General features: G+C 42.4%; 1 protein-coding gene across 1 annotated transcript in view; it reads right to left on the bottom strand.

The window, feature by feature from the left end:
- Positions 1-24,565, bottom strand: part of COL4A1 (collagen type IV alpha 1 chain) — a 594,749-nt gene that overhangs the window by 5,430 nt on the left and 564,754 nt on the right. The window contains exons 45-50 of the mRNA XM_078657555.1: positions 21,698-21,769; positions 21,424-21,552; positions 21,233-21,331; positions 16,045-16,257; positions 13,582-13,759; positions 10,243-10,357 (exon numbers count right to left, since the gene is read on the bottom strand). Coding sequence (XP_078513681.1) covers positions 10,243-10,357; positions 13,582-13,759; positions 16,045-16,257; positions 21,233-21,331; positions 21,424-21,552; positions 21,698-21,769 — 806 coding nt within the window. The remainder of the gene's footprint in view (positions 1-10,242; positions 10,358-13,581; positions 13,760-16,044; positions 16,258-21,232; positions 21,332-21,423; positions 21,553-21,697; positions 21,770-24,565) is intronic.

Raw genomic sequence — 24,565 nt, 5'->3', positions numbered from 1 at the left:
AAAAAATACGATGCTTTCTCCGAGGCATGTCTGCCTCGCCTCGGAGAAAGATGGTGGTGTCCTCTGTTCCCTGCTTGTCTTAACTAAGAATTACTTCCTGAAATTTGTACTGTTCTCACTTTTCAGCGCGCATTGAATTTACAGCAAATTAAGAAGAGTTGTCAGCAAAGTGACGCAGAGATTTGTATTCTGCAGTAAATGACTTTCTGTGGACAGTTCTATTTTGCGCTCCATTTTTTGGGCCCGAGATGCTTTAACCATGCTTAAATTATCGCGTTGGCAAGACAGCATTAATAAAATATACTGCCACATATTTGACGAATAGCTCTAGCAATCACCGGCGGATTTGTCTGGTGACGGCGTTTTTCATTATGCAGGCTCTTTGTCGTGCTCGCCCGCTCCTATTGTGTAGCTGACACCATTGTTACGCCGTGACGTGCCAATAACAAAGGTGAGATTGGCAGCTGCGGGCCCTGCACTGCCAGCGGTTTACCCACCACACACTGCTGACAGGTGGCGAGTGACACCGAGGGAAGCAGGCTGCGGTGCAGCTCTTTTTTAAGAGGCCTCTCGTGTGCTGTGTCACTCTCCACTCGCTGTTCGTTTAGCCCTTCTCCGCTGCTTATTCCATCCCCATTTTGGCTGACATTTTGAGAAACGTGTCATGGGCACGGGCAGAATATGTTGGTCTTGTTTTTCACGGTCGCTTGCTACGGAATTAAAGGTTAACGCCTGAAATACATTTGCTATAACAAGACGCTTAATCATGCCGAGATCTTCACGATTTTAGAAACTCTTCAATGGATTTAATGTGTCAATTGCATTGTGCAAGTGCAGAGCAGGGCAACTGAATGCTTCCAGTGTCAGAATTAGTAATACGTGGATTGAAGTTTTGCTCGCATTGTTTACGAGTGGGGCATACGTTTCTGATCTATGCGCAAACTTCTGTGTATGAAAGTTTACCCGGTAATTGTAGGGTCTGATAGTTACGCTCCATAAAGTATCCCACAAAATACCTTGTAATTAACGGGAAATATGGAATTGAGTGCAGATGGCACAAATTCAGAATGTTATGCCCTATTTCTGAGTCTGGTCTCAATAGGAGGTATGTAAAATGTATATCCATATGCACACCCCTGTTTACCCAAGGATAGCAACTATAAGTAGTGAAGATTTAGCCAGTGATTGCTGGGTCCTATAAACTCTGCACTCTATTAGATACTCCAAAATGTACCTGATAATTACCAGGATGTTACATTTAGTTTGGCTGGACTACATTCTGCCTGTTGTACCCCATTTCTGAGATTGAACTCAGACAGGAAGTATTTACCAGATACCACAATGTATTTTCCAGATCTGGTAAATACCTCACTTTGTGGTGAGGTAATCATGAGTGGATTGGGATGAAACAGTGGCCCAGGCACCCAAAGAAAAGCTACCCACATTTACGGATCGCAACCTTTCTTGAATCATTGTATGGCTAGCATTCGGGCTTATTTTGGGGAGAAATTTGTGGAAAATCTGCGTTTTATAGGTTGAAAGGCCAGTAGCATCATCCAAGACAGGAAACACCGTTATTCCATTACAGATCACACATGTCTTCTGGCACATACCTTCAGATCTGACTTCTAGACCAAAATATAATTACTTAGTCGTCAGGAAAAAAACATCAAAGTGTGGTTATTCAACGAATCCTCTAAACTGTGCCCTTTCCTTCTATACCAGGACATCCTTGTTTTGGTATTTGTTGCACCTAATTAATGTATCATTCATTCTTTTCTGCCTTGGTCTCTCTGGCTCATGATTAAAGTTTGATGATGAAAAATAGGCCCCAGCCTGAACAATAAGCATTGGAGGCAATTACCTGCAACCAATGGCACAAATTAAGCACTACCAGTGCTTAATTTGATCCAGTGATTTCCGGTGCGCAGATTTGGCACTTAATTGCTGGCACCAGCTCTTATAACGGCAGCCACATGGTGGGGCTGTTTGTGCAATTTAAAGATGAGCAAAAAAAACAGTTGTTTGCTAATTCCATATACATTGAAACCAACTAATAACTGCCACCCAAGCCATTCTTAAAGCTTTGGCAGCCTCAAACAGTCTGAATTGTCACACTTGTAGCAGTGTGGTGGTTAGTACTTGTGCAAGTACAGTGGCAATGTGTGGTGCAAACATCTGTGGTCTCCTGTTGAGGGCCCTGGCACTTATTTTTTTACAAATTAAGCACACACCTAGTACACTTCACTGGCTATGTGCTTTCCCATGTGCCCACAGCAACACGTTGTGCGGCAAAGCCACCCATTGTGACAATGGGCCAAAAAAAAAGCAGTAGGTTGGTGAACATTTGTGTGGAGCAACATGTACTGCCAAAGAAGAATGTATTGACCACAAATAGTCAAAGGATTCATGTGCGCTTTGCCCTCCCGTCTGCCCTTCTTTAGTGCGCTTTGCCCTCCCGCCCGCCCTTCTTCAGTGCGCTTTGCCCTCCCGCCCGCCCTTCTTCGTGTGCTTTGCCCTCCCGTCCGCCCTTCGTTGTGATCGTTTTTTCTGGACTCTGTTCCCTCATTGTGATCGTTTTTTTTGGACTCTGTTCCCTGTGTGTGACTCTGAGTGTGTGTGTGTGTCTGGCTGTGTGTGTGTGGCTCTGTGTGTATGTGTGTGTGGGGGGGCTCTGTGTTTGTGTGTGTGGGGGGGCTCAGTGTGTGGGGTTCTGTGTGTGGGGCTCTGTGTGTGGGGCTCTGTGTGTGTGTGGGGGGCTCTGTGTGTGGGGGGGCTCTGTGTGTGTGTGGGGGGCTCTGTGTGTGGGGGGCTCTGTGTGTGTGTGGCTCTGTGTGTGTGGGGCTCTGTGTGTGTGGGGCTCTGTGTGTGTGGGGCTCTGTGTGGCTCTGTGTGTGTGTGTGGCTCTGTGTGTGTGTGTGGCTTTGTGTGAGTAACTTATTTGTTTATAGGTGGCTCTATGTGTGGGTGGCTCTGTCTGTGTGAGGGTGGCTCTGTGTGTGTGTGGGTGGCTCTATGTGAATGACTGTGTGGGTGGCTCTGTGTGGGTGGCTCTCTATGTGTGTGTGGGTGGCTTTGTGTGGGTGGCTCTGTGTGGGTGCAAATGCAAATGCAAAAGGTCTCGCATATGTGAGTGATTAAGCTATTGGCATTGCAAATGACAATGTCATGTATTTATATGTTTTAAAACCCAAAACATAAATAAAAATATTTTCACGAGCAATGCCAATAGCTCTAACTTTAACAATGCCGAGACCATTGCTTTGTAAATGCTTGTTATGCATATTTAATTAATAAACAAGTGTTGTTGTGCTCATCTCTAAAGTAGACAAACAGTGTCACCATGTGGATGACTGTCATAAGTGCTGGTGTTGACAAAGTACCGGTGCCGAATACTGGAAACCACCAGCTCAAATTAAGCACTGGACCTCGTCTTGCACTAAGTGGTTATCCGCCCATCCTCAGTTGCACAGAGTAATCACGAGTCTTCCAGGAACTATGGCATGCTGTTTTGGGACCAATGAGCATACGCATCCGTTAGGAATGCACAAATTCAAAAAATGAATATCAGGGCTTGAGCAGTTGCCAGAAATTCCACCAAAATGCACTGAGCATGTTTAAGCCAATTTAGATGAACGATTCTCCTCCAAATATAGCCCTTAGTCATTAGCATATGTTAACAATAGATAGGACAGATATTACAAATCCCTTGTTGTCCTCAAACAGCCCTCCATACTTACGTACCTATATCCAATAACTCCAAGGGGGAGGGTGGAAAAGCAACCTACCTGTTACAATGCTAGAATTAATCAGAGATTAGGCAAGGACCACTGCACTTCAAGACTGGGAAAAGTAAAAAATCACCAAAGAAGCCCACTTGTAGGGAGGCACTGCCTTAAAAAATGAGAACAGGCTGAACGGATTTGAGGATCTGTATTTCCAAGTAACTGGACCTAGTGGGGCAGGCAGCATGAAGGCGTTTGCAAAAATGAGTGATGAGTACAACTCCCCGCCCCCTCTAACAAACAACTATATAGAATGAAAACATGCCTTGATAATGGGCTCACAGAGTGGTCTGGATTGCTTTCATTCAGGGCCATATGTATTAAGTATTTTTACAGTTGCTTTGGCATTTGTGAACGTAAAAATGCTTTTTTTAAATGTATTAATTCCATTTTAGGGGTTGAAAAAAGTTTAGAAGTGAATACTGATTCGATATCTAGAAGTGGTGAGCAGTAGGTGTCTCTTCCAAATTCTGAATCAGAAAGCTATGTATCAATGTTCTGCGACAAAATCTGGTCACAAGTATTGAAACGTTACTAAGAACTCAAACACAGCAAAAATGCATACCACAAAAGGCAAAGGGTTCCTTCTGACGCAGTCTGCCCCTTTTGCGATTTAAAAAAACAACTGGAAATAGACGGTGGTCCACAAGACCATTGACAATACTCATATACCCCCGTAGGCCACCATTCCCATAATGGCTTTCAATCACAGTTAGTCACAAATGGAGACTTACCTCATTGATGTTCATGAGGCAGGTCAGTGTGCAACCCACTATTATTCATGTCCACTGTGCGCGAATTGAAATGCATTTGTAATGTGACATGGACGTTAACAGCCCATTTGTACTATCATCTCTAATTGAGAAGCGAGATGTGTCTATCATGTGTGCCAGTTTCGAACTGCGGTCTACAGTATACTAGTATATCTATGTATGCAGGAGTGCGCCACCCATCCTCAGCTTAACAGTGAAATCATAACACACAATTGTCCATGGGCAAAAGAGTACATAAATGCCGTAACCAATTACTAGATATCTTCGTTTCGTCTTTTCTTCTCTTTTTTGTTTTGGGTTTTCTTTTTACCTCAAACATTTAACCACAACCAATGAAAACTTAATAAAATCAAAAGAAAGAAGACATCAAATACTGGTGGAAATATGTAGCCAGTGTATAGAATGCCATTCGAGTTCAGTCATGTCTAGGCTTGTATGTCCGTAGTGAATGCAGGTTGCCGTTCCTGTGCTATGTGCTATTGTGTGTACACTAGGGTATCCTATAGCAGAAGGCATGTTTATGAATCATGAGTGAGGAATGTAAGGTCATTACTTAACCCAACAGCTGCGGCTGAAGTTTCCTGTAGGTGCGGCGTAGCAGCTATGCTCAAGCGACGCGTCAGGTAGTGTCCCCTGCTTGTTGTGTAGGGGGTGTGCGCAATGTGGCAGTAGAATATGGAAGGGCTTTGAGAGCATCATCCCAGGGTTGCGCTATGGGATACTTCCGCAACCCTGCTGTTTCTTCCCTATGAAGGATAGTGCTCTCTACCTGTGCCCAGACCTCTAAGGACTTTGTCCAGTGGTGCACCTCCGGAGGATCTTTGTCTTTCCACCTCTTTGTGATCAGTCGTTTTGCGGTTATTAGGCCTAGGTCACAAAATCTAGAAATGACTTTGTTGACTTTGGTTCATTTATAAAACCCCAGGATACAGACCTCCCATGTAGTGGGCACTTCGGTGTTAGTGCAATTCGTGAGTACTTCTGTTATCGTGCGTCAATACGGTAAAAGCAGGAGGCAAGACCATAGCATATGTAGTAGATCAGCACCAAGGAGGCGGCATCTCGGGCATTCGGAAGTGTTGACGTTGAAATATTTATTAATCTTATCTGGTGAGAGATACGCCCTATGCAATATATATGTTTGTATAAGCTTAAATCGGGAATTGCGTGGTATGTGTGTGGCACTGGCTAGGACGCATTCCCATTCCTTATCGGTCCAGGGTCGGCTTCTGTCTTCAGCCCAATGTTTGCGGAGTCTCTGTAGTGGTTTTAACACATGGAGTAGGAGGGCCTGTACCAGCCAGTGGATTACATGTGACCCCTCTCCCATTACGTGCAAATACTGCAATAACTGATGTGTCTGTGGCTCATTCGCCAAGTCTCCCCATGCTAGTGTCAGCGTCCATATGATGGCTGCATGTAGAAGGAACTGGCCTACCGGCAAACCATTATCGGCCGTCAGGGTCGGAAAAGGTAGTATGACACCATCTGCGTACAGGTCTCCCAGCGTCTCCACTCCTGCTTCGGTCCAGGACATAAGTGCTACTTCTGTTATAGTATCTCTACCTCTGGGCATCCCGATAGGTGGCAATATTGGCGCATAAGGGACCGTATCTTTCGTGAGTTGAAGGCTCCTCTTGTAACATCTATGCGCTAATTCAATATGTATCTGTGTCGGGCGGGGGAGTTTCGCCTGTGGATGAAACAAGCTACAGATCTGTGTCTGCGTCTATATTGAGGTCTCAGTCACCGTGTCCACCCGGTTCTTGCCACTCAGCCACTTAGTGACCATTGTAGCTGCACAGCCAAATAATATATCTCCAAATGAGGGACTGCCAAGCCTCCACTTTCCGATGGTGCATACAATTTCTGCAGTGCTATCCTGGGTCACCCTGTATTCCAGATTAGGCTTCGGGTTAATCCTTCCAGCTCCTGAAATAATCATACTGAAACATATACCGGAAGGTTTGCAAAATAATACAGTAGCCTCGGCAGTACTTTCATTTTGGTTAGGGTAATCCGACTCATCACATTGAGCAGTAGAGTCTTCCAGAAGTGCATCTGTGCCCTTATAGAGGAAATGGCGCAGATTAAGTTACCCTCCAATATATCTGCCGGGGACCTGTAGATATATATGCCTAGGTACCTGAATGTAGTCGGGTACCAAGTAAACGCGGTCCCGTTGATAGTTATATCTGTTACAGCCACGTCTTCACGGAAAGAGTAAGCGCCTGATTTAGCCCTGTTTACCCTTAGGCCTGACACTGCCTGGAAGCCACGGAACAGTGGGGATATGGCCGGCAGCACAGCGTGCAAGTCTCTTATGTACAGTAGAAGATCATCTGCATATAAAGACACTATGTGGAGTCCATCATTCAAGGGGATGCCCCAATCTGCGCCGCTCTCTCGGAGGAGAGCCGCTAAAGGCTCCATAGCAAGGGAAAAGAGCAGCAGGGACAAAGGGCATCCCTGTTGGGTTCCTCGCCGAACCCTGGCTGTATCAGAGATGAGCCTACCCGGGCAAGCCCGTACCGTGGGGTGCTGATATAGTAGTTGTACCAGTTGCAAATAACCGTCACCCAGCTCGTACTTGCGTAGGACCGCTGCAAGATAGGGCCACTCCAACGCATTGAAGGCCTTCTCTAGGTCCAACACTAGACAACCAGATCGTGGCCAATTCTTCGTTGCATACTTCTGGATTCTAAATAATTTCCGAATATTAAGAGAGGTACTCCTGGCTGGAACAAATCCATTTTGATCAGTATGTACCAGGGTGGGCACAAACAGGGCTATTCGTTTTGCTAGGGTGGAGGCAAGTAATTTATAGTCTGTATTCAACAGAGCCAGTGGACGATAGGAGCCCAAGAGTTCAGAGTCTCTGCCTGGTTTTAACAGGGAGATCAGCTTTGCCTCATTTTGCGTGGGTGTGAGTGCTGAGTCATCGAGAGCTGCTGCGTATACCCGCAACAATTCCGGTATTAGTATGTCCAAATAGGCTTTATAAAATTCAGCCGGCAGTCCGTCTGGACCCGAAGATTTACCATTTGAGAGGAAGAAAATACTATCCCTTATTTCAGAGGAGGAGCACCCAATTCCTCTTGTTGGTGTTCCGTCAGCCGAGGCAGCACCAGGGCGGAAAGAAATTCCTGTATTACTACATCTGTAGCTAGCAAGCAAGACCTGTACATCATGGAATAACCCTTGTGTGCTGCCGTGGGAGCCGGCACCGGTCTTCTGGTCTGCCTGCTCCTGTGGGCAGAAACGGAGGTTCTCGCTGGGCCATCAGGACCTCGGGGGAGTGTGACAGCACTCCCACCTCCTTCTTATGGCCTGGGGGGAGTGCAGCGGCATTCCCGCGCCCTCTGGGCATTTAGGGTCCCAGGCCCCCAGCCGTGACTTCTCCTCTCTTCAGGGCCCGGGGATGGGGTCCCGGGCACCTGGGCCACCACTTCACGGGGGTGCGCCGGTGCCCCCCGCCTTCCACTCGCTCATCGGGGCCCGGGGAGCGCGATGGCGCTTCCCGGCTTCAGCGTGGCGGGGGCCAGGTTGGGCTCCTGGGACCCTGCATGGTAATTTCATGGGGTGCGCAACGGCGTAGCCTGACTTGTCGTCTTTGGGGGGCAGCCCTCGGGACCGGACCCACCCCGGGGGCACATTTAAGACCAGCAGTGGAGCCCCACGCGCTTCGTCGTCGGTCTTCTTGGAGGTCAAAGGTCGCGTACCTTCTGGGGGCATATCTCAGCCCCCAGGGGTCCAATTCTCTCCATTTTCACCCCCCCCCCCCCCCGGGAGCACTCTCCTTTGCCCTCCGGGTCTCCAAGAGGATGCATTCTGCATTGAGCGGTCTTCACTGGCTCCCTGCACCAGCCTTTCACCTGGCTCTCCTCCTGGTCCTCTCTTCTCCCTGCGTAGTGGCCTCTGCTTCTGCGCACTGATACTGGGCTCTTCTTCTGTTGCGGTTAGGGCCCTGGGGGGCAGTAGGGGTATCTCTCCTTCCAATTGCCATTGCCAGGTTTCATCACCTTCCGCCTCAGCATACCACACCCCAGAGAGAATTTCCCTTCCTGTGCAAGCAGTTTTTAAAAGTTGAGTAGGGTGCTGGCAGGAAGTCACTGTTTGGCCTATCCAACAGCAACATATCACTTCCCTGCCCCTGCTCCCTCCTTCTTGTCCAGCCTCTGGGTTTGTTCAAAATGGCGGCGTCCAGGGTCTCTGGCCACATGGTCTCTGAAGCCTCTTCCCCCACCCTGCCTTCCTTCGTGCAGCCTGGTGCCTGGCGCCCAGTGATGGATAAGCCTGTAGCCCCACCAATCTTCTCTTCCTGGAGAGGAGGCTTTCGCTTGTGGGAGAAAGGTTATCAATCCATCCTGCTGAGGTCAGCCCTCAGCCAGGGTCTTTTTATGGCTGGCTCAGAGAAATATGACAGTTCTGTATGGCCCAAAAGCAGTACAAATATGACTTTGGGCTCTGCACAATACTTCTTTTCACATCTGCTACAGTGGACTTTAGTGCATGTCTGGAATCTGTAGGCCTTATTGAAGTTACTCTAGCCCATGGGCTCCACATCCCCATAAGGGAATAATAAAGTGAAAAAACACAGTAAAACACACTGACTTTCCTTGGCATGTTTTTTTGCAGTGTATAAAGCCTATTCCATATCACCACCCAATTCTGCACAAGTCCTGCCACACCCTTCATCTTGTAGCTGCTCCCGGATAGCACACGCTAGGAATCTCTCCTGTGCAGCCCCTACATGTGTGCTCACACATGTACACGTGTCTGCATGTAACCAGCCCGGTGTCCCTTACTCCAGCTGCTACGCAGTGGCCTGGTCAAGCCAGGGGGACACCAGTAAAATCCCCATGCAGTCTCATACATCCTGAGTTCACTGTGGGTGAGTCCCAATTTATGAGGCTCCCCCACAGTAAAAGCTCAACAATTAGGTGCTCCAGAAGCGAAAAATCCGGGCAGTCCATAGTGTCAGAACCACATTCTAACAAGCCCCCTCTGGAATAACGTTGTGTCAGGGGGTGCACAAAGCAGGTGCTGACACCTGTTGTGCCCCTAGGGCAGAATCTAAAATATGGCTCCTGGTAGTGATGTTTTCTCAAATCATTTTTATTGGTTTGAATCTATGACATTAAAGCACTGTAGCATGTTACAATGCCATATATATATATTTTACAAACAATCTGAAGTTTCATCAGTGTTCTTAATTGAGAAGTGTATTCAGGTAAAAAATTTCGACATGTCTGATCTTGGGACCAGGTAGTGGCATGTGGTTATACTTTTAACTCTTTCTAAGACAAGTCAAAACTAATCTTATTTTGAGCATTACATTTTAGAATGCCTCTTTTAGGATTACGTTTTAGGATGCCGCATTTCTGGTAACTGGTCATAATGCATTTGCCACCTCAGTTTTAATTCAATCGTCAGAAATCTGCTTAAAGATTTCCACTGTTGGGCGTTATTCCACCCCTTTAAGTGACACTAGAGTACTACTGCTGGTCTTTGCAATCTATCAACAATGGTGAGATACTTCCTTCTTAGAAATGAGGTCCTGATGCCGAAGGATCTCAACAGTCACAGCCCCTGTGTTCATTTTAAATCCGTTTTCTCCTGTCTGACATGGGCAGCAGATGATGCATAACATGAGATTATTTATTCAAGTATAGGAGTCTTACCATGACGAATGAGTAGCCAATCCACAGCGAGTACCACCCTTCTGGGCACGAGGGTATTTGTATGGTTTGGCTGTGAACTGCCATGACCATGGCTGGAGCTTCACATACTGAGCACCTGCAAAAGCAATGAGTTACCACAATAAGGACCAACTCAACAGTCACCACACGTCTAAAACCTATGCGGTAAGAAGAACCGATATGATATCCTTCTTTCATGTACATAGGAAGGTCACCGCTAGCGTGTTTTACTACAGTGGAGGAGGAATTGTATCTTCATAGATGGTAATTCACCAAAATGCCAGGGATACCGAAAGTGACATCATTCACAGTTTAGCCCCATGAATTTAGAGTGTTAACACCTTGTACCATTATGAGCCACCTATTTGCTGGTGAGCGGCTAGGGAAAGAGCATATTTTGGAAACTACATAAAATAAACACACATTTTACTTTCTGTTCCTGACACTAATATTAGGACCCTTGAGTGCAGTAGTACAGTGCCAGAGGTATCGTAGGACATGGTATTCAGTCAAACTATCGAATTGGAAATGTCGACTTACACTAATATTGAGTTTTAAATATCATGACACAGAAATATTGACAGCACGAATATATCCTGGTCAAGAATAACGACTTTTAAGTAATAAATATTATTATTAAAAATATAGAAGTCATTAATATCGTTTGAAAAAATATAGTTGTTTAAAATATCGAATTTTTAATTAGTGTTATGTATTTTAGTATATATTTTAAATGTATGTGATGTATTTTTTGTTTAAGTATTGTTTGCTTTTTAGTATATGTGTTACATTTTTAGTAGTTATTAACTTTGTTTGATTTAAATATAGCATATTTGAGTTCTGTAGCGGGTTGTGGTTTTATAGGGGAATAGGGCGAGAAGTAATTTAATTATAATAAATTAATGAATATTTTTTATTTATTAATATTTATATAGTTGAGCTTGTATAATATTAATAGTGTTTTAAATATTTTTTGCTACATTTAGGTGTGAGCTGTGGTGTTTATAGGGGTAAAGTGTGGGAAGTTATTTATTTTTCATTAATTATTAAATAGTTGTAAATTAATATTTATTAATTATTTGACAATTAATTATGGTAATTGTTTAATTCATTTAAGGTGCAGGTTGTGGGGCTTATAGAGGTAAAGGGTGGGAAGTAATTTATTTTTAATGTATTAATAATTAGTTAATTAATAATCAATTAGGGTAATTGTTTAATTTTTTGGGGCGTGTGGCTTTTGAAATTGTAGGGGTGAAGGGTGGGAGTAAATTAATTTTACTCACTTTATAATTAGTTGTTAAATACTATTAGTTATTTAATTTAATTTTACAGTTCAATTTTAGGTATGGGCCTGTGGGGATTATAGGTGTAAAGGGTGGGGAGTTAATTAATTGTATGTGTTTTAATTTGTTTTTAATTAATAATATGTGTTTAATTGAAAATTAATTATGTTAATTATGCAAATACATTTTTTGTGGGTTGTGAGTTGTGTTGTGTCATAGGGTAGGAAGTAAGTGGACTAAATGTATGTAATAATTAATGTTTTTTGTTAATAAATAATTTCTAAATACAAATATGTATTTGTTTGAAATGTTTATTTTATTTTATTGATATAATATTTGTAAGTACTTTTTTATTTTGGATGTGGTTTGTGAGTTGTGTGGTGGTATAGGGTAGGAAGTAAATTGACTACATTTATGTATTAATTCAAGTTTTTTGCTAATAAATAATTTCTAAATAAAAATATTTCTTTGTTCGAAAGGTATTTTTTATTTTATTTCATATAATATTTGTAGGTATTTTATCTCTCTGCTATCCAATACTTTACCTACTGTTGAACTTACTGGAGTGGGAATAGTAAATGTTATCCCTCCGCTATCCAACACTTTCCCTACTGTTGCACTGGAGTGGGAATAGTAATTTTGGCCCTTCCGCTATCCAACACTTTCCCTACTGTTGCACTCATCGGAGTGAGAATAGTCATTTTATCCCCCTGCTATCCAACACTTTCCCTACTGTTGCACTGACTGGAGTGGGATAGTACATTTTAGCCCTCTGCTATCGAACATTTTCCTTACTGTTGCACTCACTGGAGGGCGAATAGTAATATTTACCCCTCCCCTATCCAACACTTTCCCTGCTGTTGCACTCATTGGAGTGGGAGTAGTAATTTTTACCCCTCTGCTATCCAACACTTTCCCTACTGTTGCACTGTTGCACTCACTGGAGTGGGAATAGTAATTTTTACCCCCTCCGCTCCCAACACTTTTCCTAATGTTGCACCCATTTGAGTGGGAATAGTCATTTTTACCCCTCCGCTATCCAACACTTTCCCTACTGTAGCACTAACTGTAGTGGGAAAAGTAATTTTTATCCCTCTGCTATCCAATACTTTCCCTACTGTTGAACTTACGGGGTACGAAAGTAATTTTTACCCCGCTGCTATCCAACATTTTCCCTACTGTTGCACTAGTTGGAGTGGGAATAGTAATTTTTACCCTTTTTCTATCCAACGCTTTCCCTACTTTTGCACTCATTGAAGTGGGAACAGTAATTTTTACCCCTCCACTATCAAACACTTTCCCCACTGTTGCACTGACTGGAGCGTGAAAATTAAGTTTAAAGATCTTTAAATAATTTAATGTTTTAATTTATATTAGAATGTTTTTAAATATACTTTATGTAATTGGTATATATATTTATATATTTATATATATATATATATATATTTATATATATATATATATTTATATATATATATATATATTTATATATATATATATATATATATATATATATATATATATATATATATATATATATATATATATATATATATATATATATATATTGCAGTTCACTACCTTCTCAATTCAGAAGATATACGGACAAGACCAAATGGTACGTTGTAAACTTAGTTTATTTGCAGTTACACAGCAACGCGTTTCAGCATTACGCCTTGATCACTTTGTTACATTTTTATATCATTTTATAATTCTAAAATACATTAAAATTCTTCGTTTAATAATTGTTTTATAGTAAATATATATATATAATAATTATTATATATGTGTGATTAACTTTTTAAAATTAAGTTTATTTGTTATATTTGTTAAAATAAATATCAAATCAAATTTGCATTTATTAATTGTATTCTTTGTTATATTTTATTTTTAGTATATATATATATATATATATATATATATATATATATATATATATATATATATATATATATATATATATATCCACAATTTTTTGTGCAACTATATTTATGGCATCAATATTTTGTGTGCCCGCAACTGCGCACGTCGCTCTTACCTGCTGATAAAAGGCTTTATGCTTTCACCAGTGATGGGCGCCATGCTCATTGGCATAGGCTCTGGAGTGGACAACCAATAGGAATAGTCATTTCTTGAGGCAAAGTTGCACACATTGTTGATGTTACAAAACAGGAAAGGCATTGTGCTGAACTTGCGAAGACAGCTCCCAGCGGTACCTGAAACAACATCAAGGAGATTCAGCAGGAAGAAAGAGTGACTGGTAGTGTACACTGCGACAGAATGACAGCCATAGAATGCGTTACTGGGGGTGTACTCTATGATGGGATAGCTGCTGTAGAATATGTAAATGGGAACGTACACTCTGATGTGATAGCTGCCGCAGAATGTGTAAATGGGAACGTACACTCATGGGATAGCTGCTAAGAATGTGTAACTGGGAGTGTACACTTTGTTGGGATGGCTGCCAGAGAATGTGTAAATTGGAACGTACACTCTGATGTGATAGCTGCTGAGAATACGTAACTGGGAGCATACACTGTGATGGGACAGCTGCCGGGGAATGTGTAACTGAGAGCGAGCATTGTGGTACGATGGCTGCCAGAGAATCATAACTGGAAGCGTACACTATGATGGGATGACTGCTGGAGAATGGGTAAGCGGAAGCACATAGAAAGCTGCTAAGAATGCGAAACTAGGAGCATATACTGTGATTGGATGGCAGCCCGTGAATGTGCAACAGGGAGCCTACATTTTAAAGAGATGCCTGCCTTATTTGGCGGTTGGCTTTTTACCTAAAATCCAATTAAACAAGTTTAACAAAAACAACCTTAAAAAATCCATAAAAAATATAGCACATGAAAAAAGTAAATGGATCTATTTACAATGATTTAACTGTGAATGGGTGTGACATACTCTTGCAGACCTCCTGACTTAGGGGCACATTATGATGGAGGATTTTCCGCATCCTCCGGGCCGGCGGAAGCCACCGCGGCCCGGCGAATGCGGAAAATCCTCTGCGGACCCACCAAAGACCCACCGCCACATTAGGATGGCTGGTGGGTCCTGGTTTCAGTCCGCTGCTTTTCCGCCGCGGTTGGCTTACAACCACGGCGGAAAAGGCCTAATATGGTGGCGGTGTCTCTCAGACACCGCCAGCCATATTAGGATGTCTGGAGTTCTATGCATTTACATGGCGGCATTTCCACTGTGCAAAGGCATACGGATTTTTGTTTGGGGGCCCGTTGCGGGCCCCCAGGGGTGAAGGGGGGTGGGGGGTGCACATGGGGGGTACCTATGGTACCCCCCTGCATTTGCGTGCACAGAGCGTCAGGCACCGCGCGGTGCCTGCTGCTTTGGGCATGCAAATGCACAGCTTTCATTTTTAACATTGCGGCGGGTGCTGCTTCAAGCAGCACACGCCGCAATGTTAAAAATAGAGGATGTGACCGCCAGGGTGGCGGTCACATCCTAATTGCACATGAGGGAACGCCGCATCACATGCGGACGTTCCCTCCTACTCAGGGCTGTCCGCGATCGTAATGGGCCCCTTAGTACTGGAGTCCAGGAGTAAGCCAAGGGTAATTCTGGAAAATCACAAGAGTAAGTCACAACAAAACTTGTGAATCGAGCCCAATATGTTATAAAAAAATTCAAATGCAGATTATCAGCAACTATTCTCAATGTTTACATTCATAGCCTAAGTATAGTAGTAATGGTTATATTTGATGCTATTACCAGCAAAGCCATTGATCAGGAAGTTCTTGATTGGAACCACAGAGCGTGTTTTGCCTAGATAACTGGATGAATTAAAGTGACCACGGTAAAACACACAACCTTAATTGTGCCACTTCTGGTCCTTTGTATTGACCTATGCTTAACAGTAATCTTTGCCACTTGGTTCTGAGTGAAGTACTACATTTTATTTTTTCATTTCTTATAAGCACGTGGCATCGCAACAACGAGGATGCAGAACCTGATACTCATCTAATAATGAAAGCTATTAATATTCAAACGAGCATAAAGAACATAACAATTCATTGAATCAAGTTATGCTACTGCTGCTCTCTATCTCATTGTGACAGACATTGTACAAAATATTTTCAACCAATATGCTATTTTTAATATAATAATATGTCCAGCTGACCATAGGTATATGTTCTACTGATTTTCTTGGGCCCTTGTAATGGTGTGCTCATGGGAGTCCGCTCAGCAAAATACCATGGCTAGCAAAAGTGACATCACCACCCTATAAAATCTGATGATATCACACTTTTGACCGCTTGTCCCACCTTGCCTCTCAAGGACAGGGCAAGGGCAAGAAATGGAAATTATTGGGCTGATGGGCCACGCTTCTTCATTTTTATATATATATATATATATTTTTGTTGTGCCATTTTCTGTTGAACATTGCAGACAATTGCAAACCTATATATTCAGAAATAAACATTGCATTCTCGCCAAAGTATGTTAGCATTGCCAATTTTGGTTTGTGTGCTCTTACCCAAGTCTTGACCATGTGACCTCTCATTGCCTTGCACATAAAGCAGTGAGTACCCAGTATAGATCATTCTCATTCCGAAGGGGCACTGAGGCTCTTCTGTGGTTTGACTGTGCCTGGTCACGAGGAAGCCATGAGCCATGGATGGGGGACCTGGGCTACCAATAGGTCCTGGTAAACCGTCAGGGCCTGGAGGGCCGGGATATCCTCTTGGGCCTGTGAAACGGCAAACACATCTGAGTTCATATTTGTGAACAAAATGTCCCAACAACACTTGAAAAGCAGACACTTGCTTAAATGAGGGACCCTACCGACACATTCTATAAGTGCTTTCATACTGAGTGAGGCACATTTGCCATATCATTAATTTGACTGAATTTAGCCTATTCAAGCAATACCGCTTGGATTTTCATTGCCTTCCCTAAAATTGAAATTCTCATAGAAACATCCTCCCCCCACCAAAATATAGAACCTTTTGCTTAGGGGTTGGCGTGAGGCGATTGCAACAGTGCCAACCCTTCGAAATCAATAACATCCTGTAGCGGTTTTCGGCATTACATCACCTGTTGAGGCAGCCACGACAGAGGTGCACATAATATCGGTGAATTGCACTCTTTGCTGTGTTATAAATGTGTATAATCTGCAGCTCACAGGTTTAGATCCCAGCAGGGACGACTCAGCCTTTCATCATTTAGAGATCAATAAATTAGTTATCACTGCACAGTATAATATTGACATCTGCTGGTTGCATTGTAATGAAATGACAGAAAATGTGAATCTTCTCAATTTTATCAGGAACTATTTTCCCTACGGAGAGCCACTGCAGAAGGCTCTCTCGGCAGCTTCCACAGGTGAATATTTTTGGCATGCTCCTGACTCCAGCCACATCAGCACTGCCTCTTTCTTGCTGCTATTGCCTCTTAACTGCATAGCTCAATCTTTAAGTCATCCTGTCAAACCTTCTTTGCAAATTAACTATTTAACTCTTTTCTGTTTTTTTGTCTCCTGTCTACAGCCATTGCCTCCCAAACAGCACAGAAAACACCTACGAGACAGATTCACAAAGTTCTTTAACAGGATAAAATAGGGATGTGAATCAGGAGTACGTTACATAAAAGTTAGAAGTATGACACTACTTTTCTCAGAAAAAAGTTTATGAATTAAGCCCTAAAATGTATGAATTAAGGCCCATTTTGGGCATTTTTTAATATTCAGAAAGGGCATCTAGAATATCGAGGGAGACATAAGAGAATTGTAAAATATATCATCATTAGCCCTAGCAGAGACCTGTCCTTAGAGAAACTAATACATTTTCGGCAGAGTAGGAGTTCCAGCCCTTCATGTGAAAAGTGTTAAACGTTTATGTCGTAAATCTTTATTTCAAGCTATAACAGCCTATAGTCAGGATGAGCTTTCTCAGGAGTCCCAAAGGCTTGAGTCATATGATCATCCAGGCCTGCTGTTGTTTCTGCTGGGAGGAAACGTGACCTACCAGTCTGTACTGGGCAAATCCTTTTAGGAGAGAATGAAGGCTCGTTGGTGGTCGTCTGTTATGACACAGATGATCATAAATGATGGAATGGAATGCAGTCAGAGTAGTTACGACTGCACCAAATCACTTGAGCCAGTATAAGAAAAGGATGACTTTTAAAACTAACTGCCTCGCGACAAGTAGTCTGGATTAGTCCATTGTAACTCCGCCTTCGAGTTTATCGGGGATTAAAAGTGGGTCCTTGAAGTTCCACTGAGAAAGGATTACGGTTTAAGGTTTAGTTTATTGTACAGTTAATAAAAACTCACAATATATAAAAACGTGCAATTATAAAAGACAATCAGTAGCAGAAGGTTACGCTTAAAAATAACGGGTAAATTCTCCTTATTAGTTAATAATAAATATAAGCACAATTTAGTTTGGTGCTATCCTTTAGGGCGACTGGATGCTAGCAGTTTCTTTTATTTGGCTAGTGCTTCCAGTAGACCCTGCGGCTGTTACTTTTAGTCTACTGGCCACAATGTCAAAAAATCTTGTTATTCTGCAATTTAGCTGAGTTTCTACGGGATTAAAGCAGAGCATCACGGCCTGCCTGCAGCTTGTTATGCCCTTCTGATTCCATAGGGAACGAACCAGAGAGCGTCTTATGTCCAGGAGATTTGTGCAGATGCAGATAATGTGCGTCAGGTCCTCTTTTCCAGAGAAACAGAGTCGGCAGCAGTTTGCTGCGTTTTCTCTTTTCCAGGGTGCTAAGTGAGGCGTTATAGGTATATTGCCGAGGCGCATGTTGAGGAACTTGTTTTTTGTTATCTGAGTGAGGCTCGTTGTTAAGTACTGTTGTGGTTTGAGAGCTGTGTAGCCTTCCAACACCACCCATCCGTGTGCTCTCTTGGCAAGAGTTGCTTTGTCCTCAATAGATGAGACCATCTTGGTGACTTTCGATACCATTTTTGAGAAAGGAGAAATTACCGGGGAAACTTCAAAAATTGCTCTAAATTATATAGAGTCCTCACAAGATCCAAGATAGATGATGTGTGTTTCTTGGACAGGATGAAATTATAGTTCGAACAATAGCTTGAGGCAAAGGAGTAACAAGTAGGAATGTTCTATAGTTTATTTAAATCCAGAAAATATTCTAATAGCCAAGCCCATCTTGAACCCTGGAAACATACATTAAATTTCAACACTTGTCTTTCGTAAAACAGAGGCACACCATTTTTACTGTGGTACTGTTGCCCACTACATCTCATAAATATCATCAAACATTATTGTGCCAGAATAAAGGTATTTTAAACAAACAATGGAGAGCTGTTAGTAACACTACGCCCAAAGAATATCTGGATAAATGGACTCTCTTGACAAGCTCTCTACTTATGGAAGGAGGAGGACATGCAAAAGGTGAGCCACTACGGTCTGCAACCAGTGAAAGTCAGTAGCCCATCATTAATGCCTACTAGCTTTCACATGGCCAGAAGAGCCATGTATTTACCTATTTAATGAAAGTGGCAGGAGTAATTAGGAAACTAGAATCGCATTTGTTTGAGGAACATTGGTGTTAATTTTAGGGAGAGACATACACATATTTCAATAACATAAGCTGTTAGAGTAATAAAGCAACGCTTGCAAACTACACGCTTTGTACATCTTGACACTTATGATAAGCTTCCCCTCTTACTCCATTCCAACCTCCTGATCTTTAATGGAATGATTTATGTAAAGAATTGCAATGAGCTTTTATACCATGACTCCATGTCTGCAGAGACGACAGCCCTTCCTTACAGTTCAGAAACACTTACTGTATTTCGTCTCGAGAGACATAGGGCTCAAAGCTAAAGCAGGCACATCAGTTCCCTGATATCGTTCGACATGTAGCCAGACAGTTACTTGGGCTCCAGAGCTGTAATATCCCAAACCTTTACACACTACATAATATGTGTAGGGGATACATCATTATTTTTGGATTTTAATTTATTTATACATTACTTTGTAGCACAGCTCAACCCATAATAGGTTTTAGTGATTTGTACACAGAGGGCACAGTAGAGGTCGGAACCTCTTTACTATGTAACCAGGAGATAAGAAACATGGAAACACAGAGAATGGTTGGTAACTATGTGGTAAAGAATAAGGGTAGAAAATGTAGGTCTGTGTTTGTAGGTGTCAGAGGAAGGAACGTAGGTGAGAAGAAGACAGATATAATTCAACAAGGGGCCTAGTGTGGAGAAGATAGCTGAGAGAATGGGGGAAAGCGCATCCCCAATGCCGCTATAAAGTTTTTGCAATCATTAATATGCATTCTTACAGACACTGGGTGCCCTCTGAAGAAATTCAATGTTCTAAATATCCCAGCCACAGACTGGGGTGCTTTATCAGATGCAATCAAGGCACCAGAACCAGTTACTTATCTCAGGGTGGTGCGATGGTGCAAACAGACGTGACGGCACCTTAGTACATAGATAGCGCACCAGTTGTATGTCAGATTAACATCTACAGAGCTGGTGAGGTTGGACCACCTTCAAGGGGGGGGAGGGTATTGATATTGGGGATACAAAATAGAAGTCCTCCAACTGTGCCACCTACTATTTTTTATCCTTTGTACATCAAACATACTTCTTTCCTTCACTTGAAACAAAAAAGAGGAGGCGATGGATTGTTACTGTGCTTTCCACATTAAAAGAGAATACTCAGAGAGAAAGGACAACCAGATCTTAGGGTGGATGGATGGATGGACCCAGTACCAACCAATGCACTTCTGAGATCCTCCAACATCCTTCTCACTGTACTCTCTTTTTCTGACCAAAGCACAGTAAGCATCCCTACTCTTCTATTGTTTGCTCCAACTGAAGGAGAAAAGAGTGTTTGAGAGAGTAGGAATGAATACGATCTCCTATGCTGCTAGTAGGTCATTCTTGTCATGTGGACAACTCATACAATCTCTCTGCTGCAACATCCACCAGTTCCACATTGTGGCAATTGTGGATCAAGCTTTTTTAAATAGTAGAGTGGCGAGATTTGTGAAAATTATGTTTTATGGATTTCTATATAGACTTAACACATCGCCATAAAATTTAACCAATTTAATATTTTCCCTTGAGTTTGATCAATAGCATATGCAATTTTGCACATCTATGTTTTATTCAAAAGTCATTCGTAATTTATGTAATTTATACCGGAACGTAAGGAATGATGATGCAATCTTTACACATTCCAGAAATATGTAGGCGGTTGGAAGAGTTTTTGTAAAAAAATTCTAATAGTGACTCTTAATAGGTTTGTACAGTAATAATGTACAGTTTTTTTGTGTCTTATCAGAAATATTATTTCGTGTGAGTTGATAAAAACACACTTCAAAATGATAAGACGGCTCAGTAACTGATCTGACTTATGAATCCACATTTTAATTGAATTTCATTTTCCTTGCTCTAGTAAAAGAAGTGGTGCACAAACCTATAAAACCGACTACAACATGTCCTGGGATGTGAACGGTTGAGACGTGAGATGTAGAGCAATAACAGATAAATGCCTCACATATATATAAATATTTGATATTAGCGGATATACAATGGAAAGCATGAGAGGAGTTGCATTCAGGACTGATGGAGTGTGGAGTGTGATGAGAGACAGAGACAACGTGATATACAGACACAGACACTGAATTCACAATAATCAATTTAACTATAAAGCAGCATGTTATCCTACCTGGTGGTCCAGAGGGACCAATGTCTCCTTTCGCACCAGGTGTCCCATCAAAACCAGGAGCACCACTCTCGCCGGGTACACCCACCAATCCTGTAACACCTACAAAAGAAGAGCATAAACATAGACAATGGCTACTGAAAAACACGTACATGGCTGGTGTTACAGTAGACATCTGAGAATGATGTCCCTACCTTGCTGTCCTTTAGGGCCGGGGTAGCCAGGCAGTCCTTTGGGCCCTGCTGGACCAGGTATGCCCGGTGTACCAGGTTCCCCTTTAATACTCTGGAAAGGACCTGGAGGTCCAGGTGGTCCTTGCAACCCTGCAAATATAAGTGGGATGATAGACTTAAAGGAACTGAATACACATTTAAATAGCACTACCATTACAGTTAAATGCTATGACATGGGTCAACTATGATAATTAGATCAAAGAAGTGAACTCAATCGTATTTGACACTACTGTACCTTTCTGGCCAGATACACCTTGATCTCCTTGTTCTCCCTTGAAACCGCCTGGCCCGAGAGAGCCTTTAGAACCTGAAAGAAATAGGTAGCGTTATCAGGTGGCTGACTGGTAAACTGGCGGTCAGTACTAAATGGATTCTAGCACAACCACAGCACCAAAGGTATCTCCCTAGAGTATTGAAGTATGTCGCTGCTATGATTCCAGTACAGCAAGAGCAATAAAGGTGGTTTGCTAGAAGCCTGAAGCATGCTAGGATTTTAGCTCAACTTTGGTGATATAGGCGGCCGACATGAAGTCTGGTGAGTGTTGCTGCTAGGACCCTAGTACAACAACAGTGATACAAGTGGTTCACAAGTAGCCTTGTGAGTATTGGTGTGAGGATGTTAGAAAATATTCTCACTGGTAGCCTGTTAACTGTCACTGCTAGTATTCCAGTGAAAACACTATGATACAAGTACCTGATGACTGTCACTGTTTGGACTCCAGAACCAACACAACAAACCAGGGGGCATATTACCAACAACTAGCGATATTTATCGCTAAATGGGCTTAGTACGTTTTTTTTTTGTCGCCAAGCATCGCCGGATATTATCGCAGAGATAACGGGCTATTAGCAATGTTTCTCTCTAAAGCGATAAAATATCCGGCGATAGCGGCTACATGTGTGAATATCGCTGAAAATACAGCGGTATTCACGCATTAACGCCAACAGGGTCTTAGCCATAATATCCACCTCACCATTGGATATAATTGCTAAGAACTGGTCTGAGCAGGCGTTAGGTTTTGGAGAAATTCGCGCTTAGCACGAATATTTCCATCGCTATGCCTGCCTTGCTAATAGCCTAATAGGCTTTAGCAACGTTAGCGACTGCTTTCAGTCGCTAACAGGTTGGGTACGCCCACTTTGCATGTCATTAGCGATAAATATCGCTGACATGCAAAGCGGGCCCCAAACCCCTCACTATCGCCTACAAGCTGTCGCTAACTCCTATTAGAGACAGCTTGCTAATAGGGCGATATAATTATCGCTGCTTAGCGGCCGAAAACGGCCGCTAAAGTGGCGATAATCTAATATCGCCAGGCTTGGTAATATGCCCCCAGGTTTCTCATTGGCAGTCTGTAGAGTGTTGTTGCTAGCATTTTATAACCTACTGGGACAGGTATGGATTGTGTGGACTATTATTATTGAGGGAATTAATTCTGCCTAGATCCAGAGGTCATGACAGTGTCTTCATGTAGCACATGACTCTGTGAAGATTTTTGTTTAGTTCTTTTTTAGGTTTATATGGCACAGGCCATGCCGTTATTGATGATAGCGTGCTTCACATTGAGGAAGCATATGTACAAGGATTCAACAGAAAACAATGCAAAAATAATAAGCAGATAATAATTAAACAGAACAAAAATGAAACTGCAAGGGATATTAATAGGCAGGTGGTCCGGATTCTAGGTGCAGCCCCTGAAAATGATTGTTTGTGGTGTTTTTGTCTCTTGAATTTTGGCAAAATCTTGTTCAGCAGACAGCCACGGCAAGTATATCTGACTTCAGTGTGACATTCACAGATACAGTTTGCTGCTTTCCCCACAGGAGCAATCCGAGCACCAAAATGGGACAAAAAAGCTTGACCAGACGTAGGTCCCTAAAGTATCCAGCTGATGAAAGGACGTTTCTGGGTGTGAAATTTGAACTTTTCCTGCCTCCGAGCTTTTACCACCAAAACCTATGGCTGTCAGAGGGACCTCGTCCAATTACTACCCGACTTTGAGAGGACGTCCTCGTATACAGTCTGCAACCTTGCCCGGCAGGAATATTTTGACTTACATTTCAGAGCCTAAGTCAAAAGGTAAAATGTTTGTCTGGGATGAACGTGCCTGGTGTATCTGATCCATGCTTCATCGCAGTCACCCAGAAAATAGCAACTGCATCCCGGTCACACACTAACAGCACCTTCCACTGGTGCTTTACTTTTTGTTTTTGTTTTTTGTCTTAATGCTTTAAATATCATATCTCCGGTTTCCCTTATCAGATTTCTGTTGTTCTGGTGTAATTTTGTTTATTAAATTTTACTCTAGTTTTATAAATGAGAGTGGAGTTTTTATTGTGTTGTGTTTTTAACTTCTCAACGATTTACACATTTTCTTTAAGTTAAGCCTGTCTTTTCTGTGACATAGGCAACAGAGATAAATCTTGCTGCTCCTTTAAGGACAGCTTTGAGGGGTGAGAGGTTTTATTTAGTGATACTTATGAGCTCAGCAATTCTATATTCTATATAGGATAGTACTAAGAACTCTACTATGATCTTAAGATCAAGAGGCAATGAAAGTACGTTCAGTTACACAGGTTGAATAATTGCCAATGAGTATTCTTGCTTAGATTTCTTATGTGGTCCTGCAATACATTAGCGTCCTGGATAAACCCTTGGTATTTTACCTTCTTTCAACTTGCCATTGTAGTCCCAAGAAAGATTTAGTCCAAGACATGATTATGAGCATGGCAGTGAAGGAATGGAGTCAAGAGCAAAAACTTAGTTAAGGTGTCAACTCATCTGACACATGTGCTGCTACAATGCTGCCATTCATGATTTATAAAATTATTGGATGATGGGGAGGTTATAGTAAATGTAATGTTTTAGATAAAAACGTTTCATTTGTAAGCTTTGTATTTCTGCATTTGATTAGCCAGTGCTTGGGTTGCCCTCTTACAACTGGTTTAATGACTGGACTACATGAATGGATCTGCCAATGGTCACATAATCCAATGGAAGGAAGAACAAGAGGAAAGAAAGAAAGAAAGAAAGAAAGAGAGAAAGAAAGAAAGAAAGAAAGAAAGAAAGAAAGAAAGAAAGAAAGAAAGAAAGAAAGAAAGA

This window comes from Lissotriton helveticus, chromosome 8 (genome assembly GCF_964261635.1).
Source record: "Lissotriton helveticus chromosome 8, aLisHel1.1, whole genome shotgun sequence".
In the NCBI taxonomy this organism is placed as follows: domain Eukaryota; kingdom Metazoa; phylum Chordata; class Amphibia; order Caudata; family Salamandridae; genus Lissotriton; species Lissotriton helveticus.
The sequence above is the reverse complement of the archived record's forward strand: the minus strand, read 5'-3'. Positions and strand labels throughout refer to the sequence as shown.